At 35.5% G+C, this 9,942-nt stretch overlaps 3 protein-coding genes across 4 annotated transcripts in view; 1 reads left to right on the forward strand and 2 right to left on the reverse strand.

Annotated features, from left to right (window-relative positions):
* On the reverse strand, positions 811–4,580 carry LOC107612513 (seed linoleate 9S-lipoxygenase-2). Of its 2 annotated transcripts, XM_016314207.2 has the most exons (10): positions 4,275–4,580; positions 3,674–3,960; positions 3,338–3,578; positions 2,939–3,256; positions 2,764–2,849; positions 2,573–2,674; positions 2,442–2,488; positions 2,184–2,402; positions 1,841–2,104; positions 811–1,765 (listed from the first exon to the last, which is right to left on the reverse strand). In XM_016314207.2, exons 1-10 carry the CDS (start codon positions 4,507–4,509, stop codon positions 1,012–1,014), a joined length of 2,553 nt encoding a protein of 850 aa, XP_016169693.1. In that variant the 5' UTR covers positions 4,510–4,580; the 3' UTR covers positions 811–1,011. The 2 variants fall into 2 exon arrangements, with proteins under 2 accessions (XP_016169693.1, XP_016169692.1); XM_016314206.2 differs by having other exon boundaries at positions 2,184–2,488; positions 4,275–4,578.
* Positions 7,019–7,961, reverse strand: LOC107612515 (mitochondrial import inner membrane translocase subunit TIM23-1). Its single transcript, XM_016314209.2, has one exon. The coding sequence runs from the start codon at positions 7,853–7,855 to the stop codon at positions 7,286–7,288; it is 570 nt and encodes a 189-aa protein (XP_016169695.1). The 5' UTR covers positions 7,856–7,961; the 3' UTR covers positions 7,019–7,285.
* Positions 8,495–9,942, forward strand: part of LOC110265894 — a 5,436-nt gene continuing 3,988 nt past the window's right edge. The window contains exons 1-4 of the mRNA XM_021109433.1: positions 8,495–8,645; positions 9,064–9,180; positions 9,430–9,556; positions 9,653–9,938. Of these exons, the coding sequence (XP_020965092.1) occupies positions 8,495–8,645; positions 9,064–9,180; positions 9,430–9,556; positions 9,653–9,938 (681 nt within the window). The remainder of the gene's footprint in view (positions 8,646–9,063; positions 9,181–9,429; positions 9,557–9,652; positions 9,939–9,942) is intronic.

Below are 9,942 nucleotides of genomic sequence, written 5' to 3' on the forward strand. Positions count from 1 at the left end.
TCTATTACATGTATAAATTTTATATAAGTTTTTTATATTCATTTTATATTAATTTTTATTATAATTAAAAAAATTAAATATTAAATATTTTAATTATAAAATTTTAATATTATATTATATCATAAAATTATTTGTCTAAAAAATGTAAATTAATAAAAAAAATAATGCCAATAGAAACATGCAGATATGCATATACGTAAAACCTTACACGTATCCTTAAGCTGATGAATTGCCATAATAATTGCACGATAATACAATCTTGAAGAGCAGTATACTTATACCATACGCTACCATTTCTATATGCAGCCACCAATATATAGCTTAGTACAACATGCATGTTATTTATATGCATGACACGAGTTTATATATATGTGGCTGATGGATGCGGTGCACGTCATGCATTTTGAATTTGGAGCTATTCATTTACTATCTATATCTACATACTATTCAATATTCATCAATCATGAGCACATTAATATTTTCTGATCATTGTTTGGGACTTGGGAGCCTCAATCATTGGTTACATTAGTACTATATATACCTGCTATCTGTGTATGTACTAAGAAATAGCTAGATAATAATAATGCTTTTGAAGTGATTAAAATGTTTTATGTAATTTGAATTGCTTAAGTTTTAATTGATATATCAGTTCTGTGGCTTATCTATCTATCCTGTATTATCTACAGTTTTAATATAATCAATTATGTTCATTGTTGTTTCACAAGTTCCATAAGGGATATTAGCAACTTAGCACTAAAGAATATATATCATCACATTTAGATTTCATATTCATATAGTAGGAGTTTCTCAGATGAAAGTCCTAACTCATAAACAAGACAGAATTTTCCACACACACAACTGTCATCTCTTATTATTATTTGAAAAGTGAAAACCAGAACAGATTATTCAAATATAATGTAGCACATTACAAATACACATGATATATAAGACTTGAAAAAGCTAAGAAACCACACATTATTAATTCATTATATTATTCCCTGCATTTAGATTTTAGATAGAGATGCTGTTTGGAACTCCTCTAAAAGTCAACCCTTCATTGCTAGTAGGATGAAGCAGAGTGTATGGCAATTCAACTGGCCCAATTCTATTACTCAGTCTCCCATCTTTGTTCTTCTCTGTTAGCTTCTCCTCAATCTCACTCAGTTTGTTCCCAAATCTCTGAAATGCTTCTAATGCTCTTGAATCAAATGTCCAATGTGGATTATCCCTCTCTCCAAGATACACCTCATCAGAAGCATGCTTTGATAAGATTTCTATGGTTGTAAGGTCAATAAGAGTCTCTAATTTCGGTGTAATTGTTCTCAGATAAGCCTTTTGGTGACTCTTCACCATCTCTTCATACTCTGCAGTGCCTTGTTCAGGAAGCAATCTTCTGCTAAGTGTTGGACGGTTCAGGATAAGCCCTCCATATGGATACTGTCCAAAATTAACAGCTGCATGGAGCGCCGACGCCGTCCATATTATGGTTGTGCATGATTCAACTAACTCTTCAACTGTCTGCATCTTTGGCCACCATGGCTTATCTTTCAAATCACCATGACCTACCTCAACAGCTTCTTTCCACCAATTTTGGAGTTCAGGGTCTTTTTTGAGATCATTGTCTGTTGGATAGTACAATGAGACATAATCTTGAACCCATTCCTTAATGGCAAACCATATCTCTAGTCCATCAACAGCATAAGGGTAGTCTTCTATTACAAGACGAATTCCATAAGGAGAAGATGAATCCTCCACTGCCATTCCTCTAAATCATCCAAAACATAAAACATGTTACTTAGATAAGTTCATGCTTATAATAGAATGAAGAGTTTTATGTTACCTCTTGATGAGATCAGCAGGTAGTGCTTGATCAGTGAAAACCCAGTTCTTATAAACAGCTGAAGACATCTCCACAGAAAACTTGGAGGGCAAGAAGGTTCTTTCTATTATGCCATCAGAATTAATCAGATTCTGCCTAGCAAGTGCATTGATGTTCATAGTGTCACGGTAGTGTGGAGATAAAAGTTTATAAATTGGGTGAATCACACTTAGCTGTCTATTTGTTGCTATCACAAATGGCTCAATAACTGCATGAGTATTCAACCTATAAACACACACAAAAAAAGAAAAATTAGGAAATTTATATTGTGGTGATTGAAATATGAAAAAATTTTAGTTTATACCAATGGCTCATCAGTTGATGGTAGCATGAGTCATTTACTATGACATAAGCTTTGGCTAGTAGCCAAATTGTGCTTTCAACACCTTCCTTTGCAGGTAAGATAACTTCACTGATAGCACCTGATTTATCTCCATCAGGATGTGGCAAACTTAATTCAATGGCCACTGGCTTCAATGTTCCATCCTCTTTCAGAAAAAGGATAGTCCTAGTGGCATATGCTTTTGCATGGGTCTCATTTATTCGCCTCACATATGGCATGAACACATCATGGTAATCTAATATAAATAGTCTCCGACCATTAATTGCCTGTTGCATAAGTTGAAATTGATTTTAATCACTTTGATTCAAATTAATAGAACAAATATATTGTAACTACAACTATATATTCACCTCTTCTAGTGAGCACCCTTCAAGATCAAGAACTTCTGCAGGTATCTTACTGTTTTGATCACCATAGATTGTGGGATCCAAATTGCTTTTCGGAGGAAACTCCTACCATTATATAAGAGGATACTATGTGAGTGAAGATAAAGAAAAGATTGTGATCCTTCCTTACAATTACCATCAACTCAATAACTTACTTGAAGACTACGAATCATGCAAGGATTTACACCAGCAATCATTTCTCTTGCGAATTCTTCATCAGTCATCCATGCAGATTTATTCACTGCTCATTCAACAACAAGAAGATAAGAAAAAACAAGTATTACTTCAACAAAAGCTTGAGATTTTCTCACAGATACATTGATTTATGACCTTGAATGATGTGAGGTGGTGGAAACTTGAGGACTTGTTCGCCATCGGTACGGAAGAGTTCTTTGATGACAGGTAAGGGGCTAATTGTGCTAATTACTTCCGTAGGTAGCCTAATTCCGCCTTCATAGAGATCACGAACATCTTGGAAGCTATCAAACTCATTTGGGGTCAAATTCAAATCGAACACAGATTCAAAAGCTGGCAGCACATACCGAGTCAAAAATTTTATTGAATTTGCAAGGAAGTCCGAAGATTTCAGGTGCCCAAAGTTTTCATCTCTGGGAACATAAACATCCCCTGGTTTCTCACTGTTAGGATCTGTTAAGTATTAACAAATTGCAGGGCATTAAAATTTGAATCAAAAGCAAAATGCATAACAAGAATAAGAATAATACCAACCATTTCTTGCAGGATATCTACCAGTTCTTCCCCTGCGAGGGTAAGGGAAAGTGGTAGAACCTCCAAGGATGGGGCGAGCATGGTTTTCGTTCCGATCCGGATTCCCCAAATCATTGTAGACATCATAATCATAAATTCTTTCATGCTCCTGACGCTCCCCTTTTCCATCACCTCTTAAAATTTTCAGGTCTTCTTCTCTGTACTTAACAAGTGGAGCAGGTGTTTCACTTGGAAGATATGGCTGCACCCCATACATTTATCAACATTAGTTCAAGAACTTGCATCTATAATCATTATCTAATTAATTTGATAATTGATAATTAAATACATAGGTACCTTGTTGGAGAAGAAAATGCGGGGGGATTTGTAGAGTTTAGAGTTGTAAACCCAAGAGTTGCAAACAAAATGGATGGTTCCTTGGTTTGGAACATCTTCAAGAGTTAAGGTCTTGAGGAAAAACTCAACTTGCATATAGTTCTTGATGTAAAATGCACCAGGGATTCCCATGCTATCGTCCCATTCAAAATGAATGCTGAATGCAGATTCTCCAGCTCCTAACGTTGGTAACGACGCAATAATACCTTCCAGAAATGTATCCTTTACAACTTTTCCGTTGCCATTCTCTGTATCAGAATGACGAACACTTTTATATGATCAGCAAATATTATTATTTTTTATCAGTAATAATTTGTGGTGGAAACTCAGGTGCAGTCGACTTCACGTGAAGTTGATAGCTGAAAGCGGTTAGATGATTTTACTCCGGCTCTCAGTCCGTCAACTTCACATAATTTGTACTCATATTTTCATATTTACAAAAATTTTGCATATAATTTACTCTTATATTTACCAAAATTTATATACATAAAACAATACAATTTACGCTCATACTTTTTAAAAAATTACTAGGTCTCAAGAGTTTCTCGTTATTGATTATTACCATCGGATTGAGTAGAACTGATGAGCTGGAGGGAGACACTGCGGCCTAAAAAGGCGGTGAGGGCGTCAACGGTGGAGCCAATGACGTTGATGCCGGTGCCAATGAGGCCTCCGATGTTGGCGGTGGCAGCAACATCAGTAAAGGTGTCAACGTCCAGGACATTCTTGCGCATCAAGACCACAGTCCCTTTGATCTTGTGGCCTCGGTTGAGTATTCCGGCTACCCCTGAAAACATCTTTGAAGTTTGAACTGTATGAAGATTTCAGAAGAAGGAGGAGGATGAGGAAAGCAAGATACTAGGCACTGGTATTTATGGCGGGAAATGATCATGCATGCAAGTGCTAGGTGTCAAACACACTTGATGCATAAGAGGATAAGATAAGAGGCACTTGCCATGCCCAACGCATGCAATAATAAACAATTCTATTTCTCATTGGAAATTGTTTTCCAACCCATAGTGCAAAATTGTTTTACGCAGAGATTCACATTTAATACTATATATATTGGATGTTAATTTTGTCCCGTGTTTCATGATCTTGATTTTGTGTGAATACAGACAATATGCTGATCTTCGTGTACTCTTCACAATGATCTTTGCTACGTTTTGCATTTTACATGATGCACGTGTAACTGGAGCCGCAAATGGTTGAAATCATTCAAACGCTGTAATGAGAATCCAGAAAAATTTGCTCTTGTAAAAAGTAAAACTAACCTCCATAATATTTCCTCATATTCCTTTACAATGGTACCAAGGCAAAAGAAAAAGTAAAAGGCAGGGGTCAAAAGTTGTTGACCGGTATATATAAGTAAATTTGAATTTTCCTTACTAAGATGGGGAAATAAGGTTTTTAACACACTGAATTCTCTGCCATAACCATTAAACAGAGCGTTTCCTGTGTCCTCAAGTTTTTTTGTTTTTAATTTAGTATCTGTTCGTGGGAAATACTGCAATGTGCAATAGTTCTAGACAAGCTATGCTGAGGATCTCGCATAACAAATATAGGGCACCAGTTTAACGCCGATACAATGTGCCTACTAAATATTCTGATGGCATGCTAGAACCACGTCGTATAAGTATTTAAGTAGCCAAATCAAATCTCAGTTAAGCTTCAAGTTTCATTTTCCGTTGAGTTAAATCGCAAAATTGTTTCTAAACTTACAATCAGCCTCAAATTCATCGCTCAACTTAAAACTATCCTAAAATTATCCTTAAACTTAACAAATTCATCGCTCAACTTAAAACTATCCTAAAATTATCCTTAAACTTAACAACGGTTATTCCTAAAGTATTTTTTGATGAAGGGAATAATGACATTTTTTGATGAAGGGAATAATGACATATATAAAAAGAAACCCCGATGGACAACTGATGGCTATATTTCATAGCAATTACAAGAGGTGATGGTAGTAGTAGTGGCGGTGATGACAGTGATAAGAACGCTAAAGAGAATACAAAAATTTTCGTCCAACCACGTCATCAATCCGTCGCATGAAAATATCTCATTAAATTCGGAGACAATTTTGAAACAATTTTGTCGGAAAACATCTCAAAGACAAATGTTGTTAAATTCAGAGACAATTTTGAGACAATTTTAAGTTGAGGGACGAATTTGAAACTCAATTTTAAATTCAAGGATCACTTTAAGATTGAACTCTTTAAAATTATTGAACCAACCATCTCCGTTGGCCCAAAAAAAAATCAATCGACAAACAAACCCACACGAAATAAGCTGCATTCTTTTTCTTTGATTCATTTCTATCACGTTATTTTACATTCTTCTAGAATTAGTGACTCATAGTGTAAATATCATTCTATTAAGAATTCTTGCATCAACCAACGTTGTGATTACTTTCTAAGCTACAAGGAAACATGACCATATATACCATAATATCAAAGAAAAAAGAAAACACTTCCCCAAGTTTATGCACGAACCTGCTAAAACAAAACTAGCAAACTAACTTGGGTCTAAGGTTCAGGATAATCCGAGAAAATGGGAAACGGGCTTTCCTTTATAGACAAATTTTTGGAATTCAAATTGATAGAATAAGAACCAAATATCATAAACTAGCAAGAGGATGAACAGAAACAACCAAATATCATGAAATAGCAAGAGGATGAACAGAAACCAAACTGCCGACACAAGATATAGAACATATACATGCAAACAAAAAATTCCCGAGTGCTGCTACTAGGCACTTAGGAAGCAATATATAAGAGGTATAGCCATCCATCAGAACCTACAACAATCATCTACAAAGACATTGGTTAATACTTTTATTGCTTCGGTTTGAGCTGAAAACTTGTTATGATAGAACCACTCAAATCATGAGCAAACTCAAAGTAATACACACGAGCTCTCCAAGTGCCGCACAAAAATAGTTAGCACCACTCAAATCATGAGCAAACTCAGGCACAATATCACATTAAAAGGATATTGAAGTCCTGCAAAACACTAAATGTGCTGACATTATTTTCTTTGTCAAATGGTTCCTAAAACATGAAAATTCTACTAGTTAACACTTACAAGAAAAAAAAAAACGTCTCGAGAACCATTTATCCTAAATGCAAACTTTATTGCCTATTAAATTAAATACATACTAAAATAAGGATCAACATTGTTTCCTAGCTGCCCATCAAGACATACAATTCAAAGTTTATGCATTAAGAGTAACATCAGAGAAACTAAATCATACTCTGCACAAACACAAGCCCACAACACATACAAATTTTCTATGCTAATATATATATATATATATATATATAATCCAGCTCTACAGCCGTCCATATTATTCATTAGAGATGATTCGACAAATTATATGGTTAGCCTTAGTTATTAATCAAGCTGTAAAAAAATTAAACTCAGAATTTCAATCAACAGCAACTCTGCTGCAGCTCACGTTTTGCTGTAATCATCTATGTTCTTTTTTAAATATGAATATATCTCAATAATTAACCGCTCAAAATTGATAGAAGCAACCCGAAATGAAATAAAGATAAAAAATTTAAAGGCTCACGCAAGATGTGCGTAGCGTTTGAAAGCCTGCTTAACCGTCACGACAGTTCCGGCCACCACTACTCCAACTGCGCCGGCCACGGCCGCAGATCTCACGCCACCCGAAATCCTATACAGCGCTCCGGTGCCGAGCCCCGCCACCACGCTGTTCCACACGTCGTCGGTGTCTCTCGTCTCCATCATCGCGCTCTCAATCCCGGAATAGAGCAACCCTATGATGCCGAGACGGTTCCCCCAAGTACGTCCAGTGTGGCCAGAAGAGTTCAGAATACGGTTGATCCGGAGCTTGAGCGTGTCGCCGGCCTCGAAGGATTTGACGCCGTCTACTAGGCCTCGAGCGCCGCCGCCGATGGCGCCACCGAGGTAACCGCAGCCAGTGTAGAAGGTGAGGTTCTCACCCCAGGATCGACGCTTACGTTCAGCCTCCTCGATGAAGAGGTACTCCGGCGAGGATGGGAGCTGGTAGAGGTTTTGATTTGGAATCCCGAGGTCCTTGTATGGGTTGTAGAGGCGGATTTCTTTCTTGGAATCGGTGTCCGATTCATTATCAGGGGCCTGGTACGCCATAACAGAGACTTCCGGACTCTAGGGTTAGGGTTTCGGAGCTGAGAGAAAAGGTGAAAAGAGGATTTTGAAAGAGCAACGATGCTTTGTTTTCAAGCTTTGCCTTTTGATGCCTAATCGGTGTTCGGTTCAGTTAAGTCGGTTTGGGTTTTGGACCTTAGTCGATTTCAAACCGGACATGTGGTTCTTGAAGGATTTTTTTCACTATTAAAAATAATCAAAAATTAAAAATTAAAATTTAAAATACATATTTTTATTATTATTTTAAAAATATTTATCTATTCAAAAATATCTAAAATATAAACAATAAATATTTTATTAATTTTATTCTATCATAAATATTTTTATTTTGTTATTATATTAAAATAATTATTATTTTTAAATTTTAATAATTTATTAATTAGTTTATATCTATTATACTATTATATACTACAAATATTTATTAAAAAATAATATTAATAGATATTATATAATTATAAAAAAATAAATGAGTTTATAATTATTGTTAAATAAAAATATAATTAATTTAAGAATGAACGAGTTTATAACTAAAATTAAAATAATTAAATAGATTGATAAAAGATATCTATATATAAAATAATTTGTAAACATATTAAATAGTATTGTGACAGCTTGGTGGTTATGACAGGCTCCTTTTACCCTGAGGACAGGGGTTCGAAACTCACCCCATCCATTTTGACAATTTCACTCTCAGCGGTTCGGTTGAACCGGTTTAACGAGTTTGACCGGTTTTTGCCGGTTTACTCCGGGTTTGACCGGTTCACACCGGTTCGTTACCTTATTCGGTTCAATTGGCGGACCGGACCGGTTTAGGGTCCGGTTCACCGGTTTTCCGGTCGAACCGGCCGGTCCGGTCCGATTTTTACAACTAAAAAAAACTAATTTCAGAACATGCATGTAACGTAGAACCATTAAGGACATTTAAGAAATATTATACTCCATTAGATTTCTTTTATGTCATTTACCCAAAATTTGATGTACAATTATGTAACATCTTTATTATTGGTGCACCTAAGTTAGATGCATAGCACTGTTCAAATATAGTACACTTGCACTAGCAGGTTTGGATTGCTGTATAGTGTTCACTACTTTTCACTGTAAAGCATTCATTTATAGGGAATTTAGAACTATGAAGAAATAACTTGATCCAACACACTTACCATGAATTGTGATTCACTTTGATGTCACAGGTCTTGCTAATGAAGAGACTGTTAATTTGCGAAACGGAGTCGAATTGGCCACATCAGTCTCTGATAAACATGTTAATCTTTTGAGGCCAAGTGTACCAAGTTATCCAATTTTTAGAGGTAATTCATTTCCATTTATTTGTATTCTATTTAGAGATATTGATCTGATAATGTACCAACTACCAAACAAAAAGTAAAGAGAGATGCTAGAAGCATTTGTAAGCATGATACTTGTGTATAAAAAATCAACTACTAAATCAATATAAAATATGTGTTAAAATACAAAATACACAAACATATAGTAGTTGATTTTTAGTATACAAACTCTTTGATCAAGTTCTTCTAAAACACTGTCAATTGTCGTGGCAGCTCAAGCGCCAGATGACACAGAGCAAGAAAAGGGAAAATATTATTTGATTAGAGATCCAGAGGACTTGCAAATTGGACTTTATGACAAACCCCTTCCATGTTTTGGCTGCGGAATTGGATGGTTCTCGTAAGTATTTTACATATCAATTTATAAATTCCTTTCTTCACTTTGTTCTTCTTGTTCTTGTCTTAGGCCTCTCATGACTTTTGCTTGTTATTTCAGATTCCTTTTAGGATTTGTATGTCCACCTCTGTGGTACTTTGCAACAATTCTCTATTTCAGAAATTACTATCGAAAGGATCCTAGGGAAAGGGCTGGTCTTGGAGCCTCCGCAATTACAGTAACTTCTTTCCCTCTATACATATATTTAACAATGTTACAACGAAATTTATGTCTTATTAGAACAATCAACAAATGTGTGTCCATCGTGTTTATGTCACTTGGTAACAATGTGCAAGTAAATCCTGAAAATCTAATCGGTTATTGGTTTAACCAAATTTTAATCAGAGTTG

Source organism: Arachis ipaensis, chromosome B08, assembly GCF_000816755.2.
Source record: "Arachis ipaensis cultivar K30076 chromosome B08, Araip1.1, whole genome shotgun sequence".
Taxonomy (NCBI): Eukaryota; Viridiplantae; Streptophyta; class Magnoliopsida; order Fabales; family Fabaceae; genus Arachis; species Arachis ipaensis.

Bases quoted from the DNA above. Each gene is read 5' to 3' on its own strand.
- LOC107612515 (XM_016314209.2), bottom strand. From the start codon at position 7,855: ATGGCGTACCAGGCCCCTGATAATGAATCGGACACCGATTCCAAGAAA.
- LOC107612513 (XM_016314206.2), bottom strand. From the start codon at position 4,509: ATGTTTTCAGGGGTAGCCGGAATACTCAACCGAGGCCACAAGATCAAA. The intron at 3,579-3,673 runs GTACCTATGTAT...TATGGGGTGCAG, and splicing joins GCATTTTCTTCTCCAACAAG to CCATATCTTCCAAGTGAAAC. The intron at 1,766-1,840 runs GTAACATAAAAC...TGGATGATTTAG, and splicing joins CCTGCTGATCTCATCAAGAG to AGGAATGGCAGTGGAGGATT.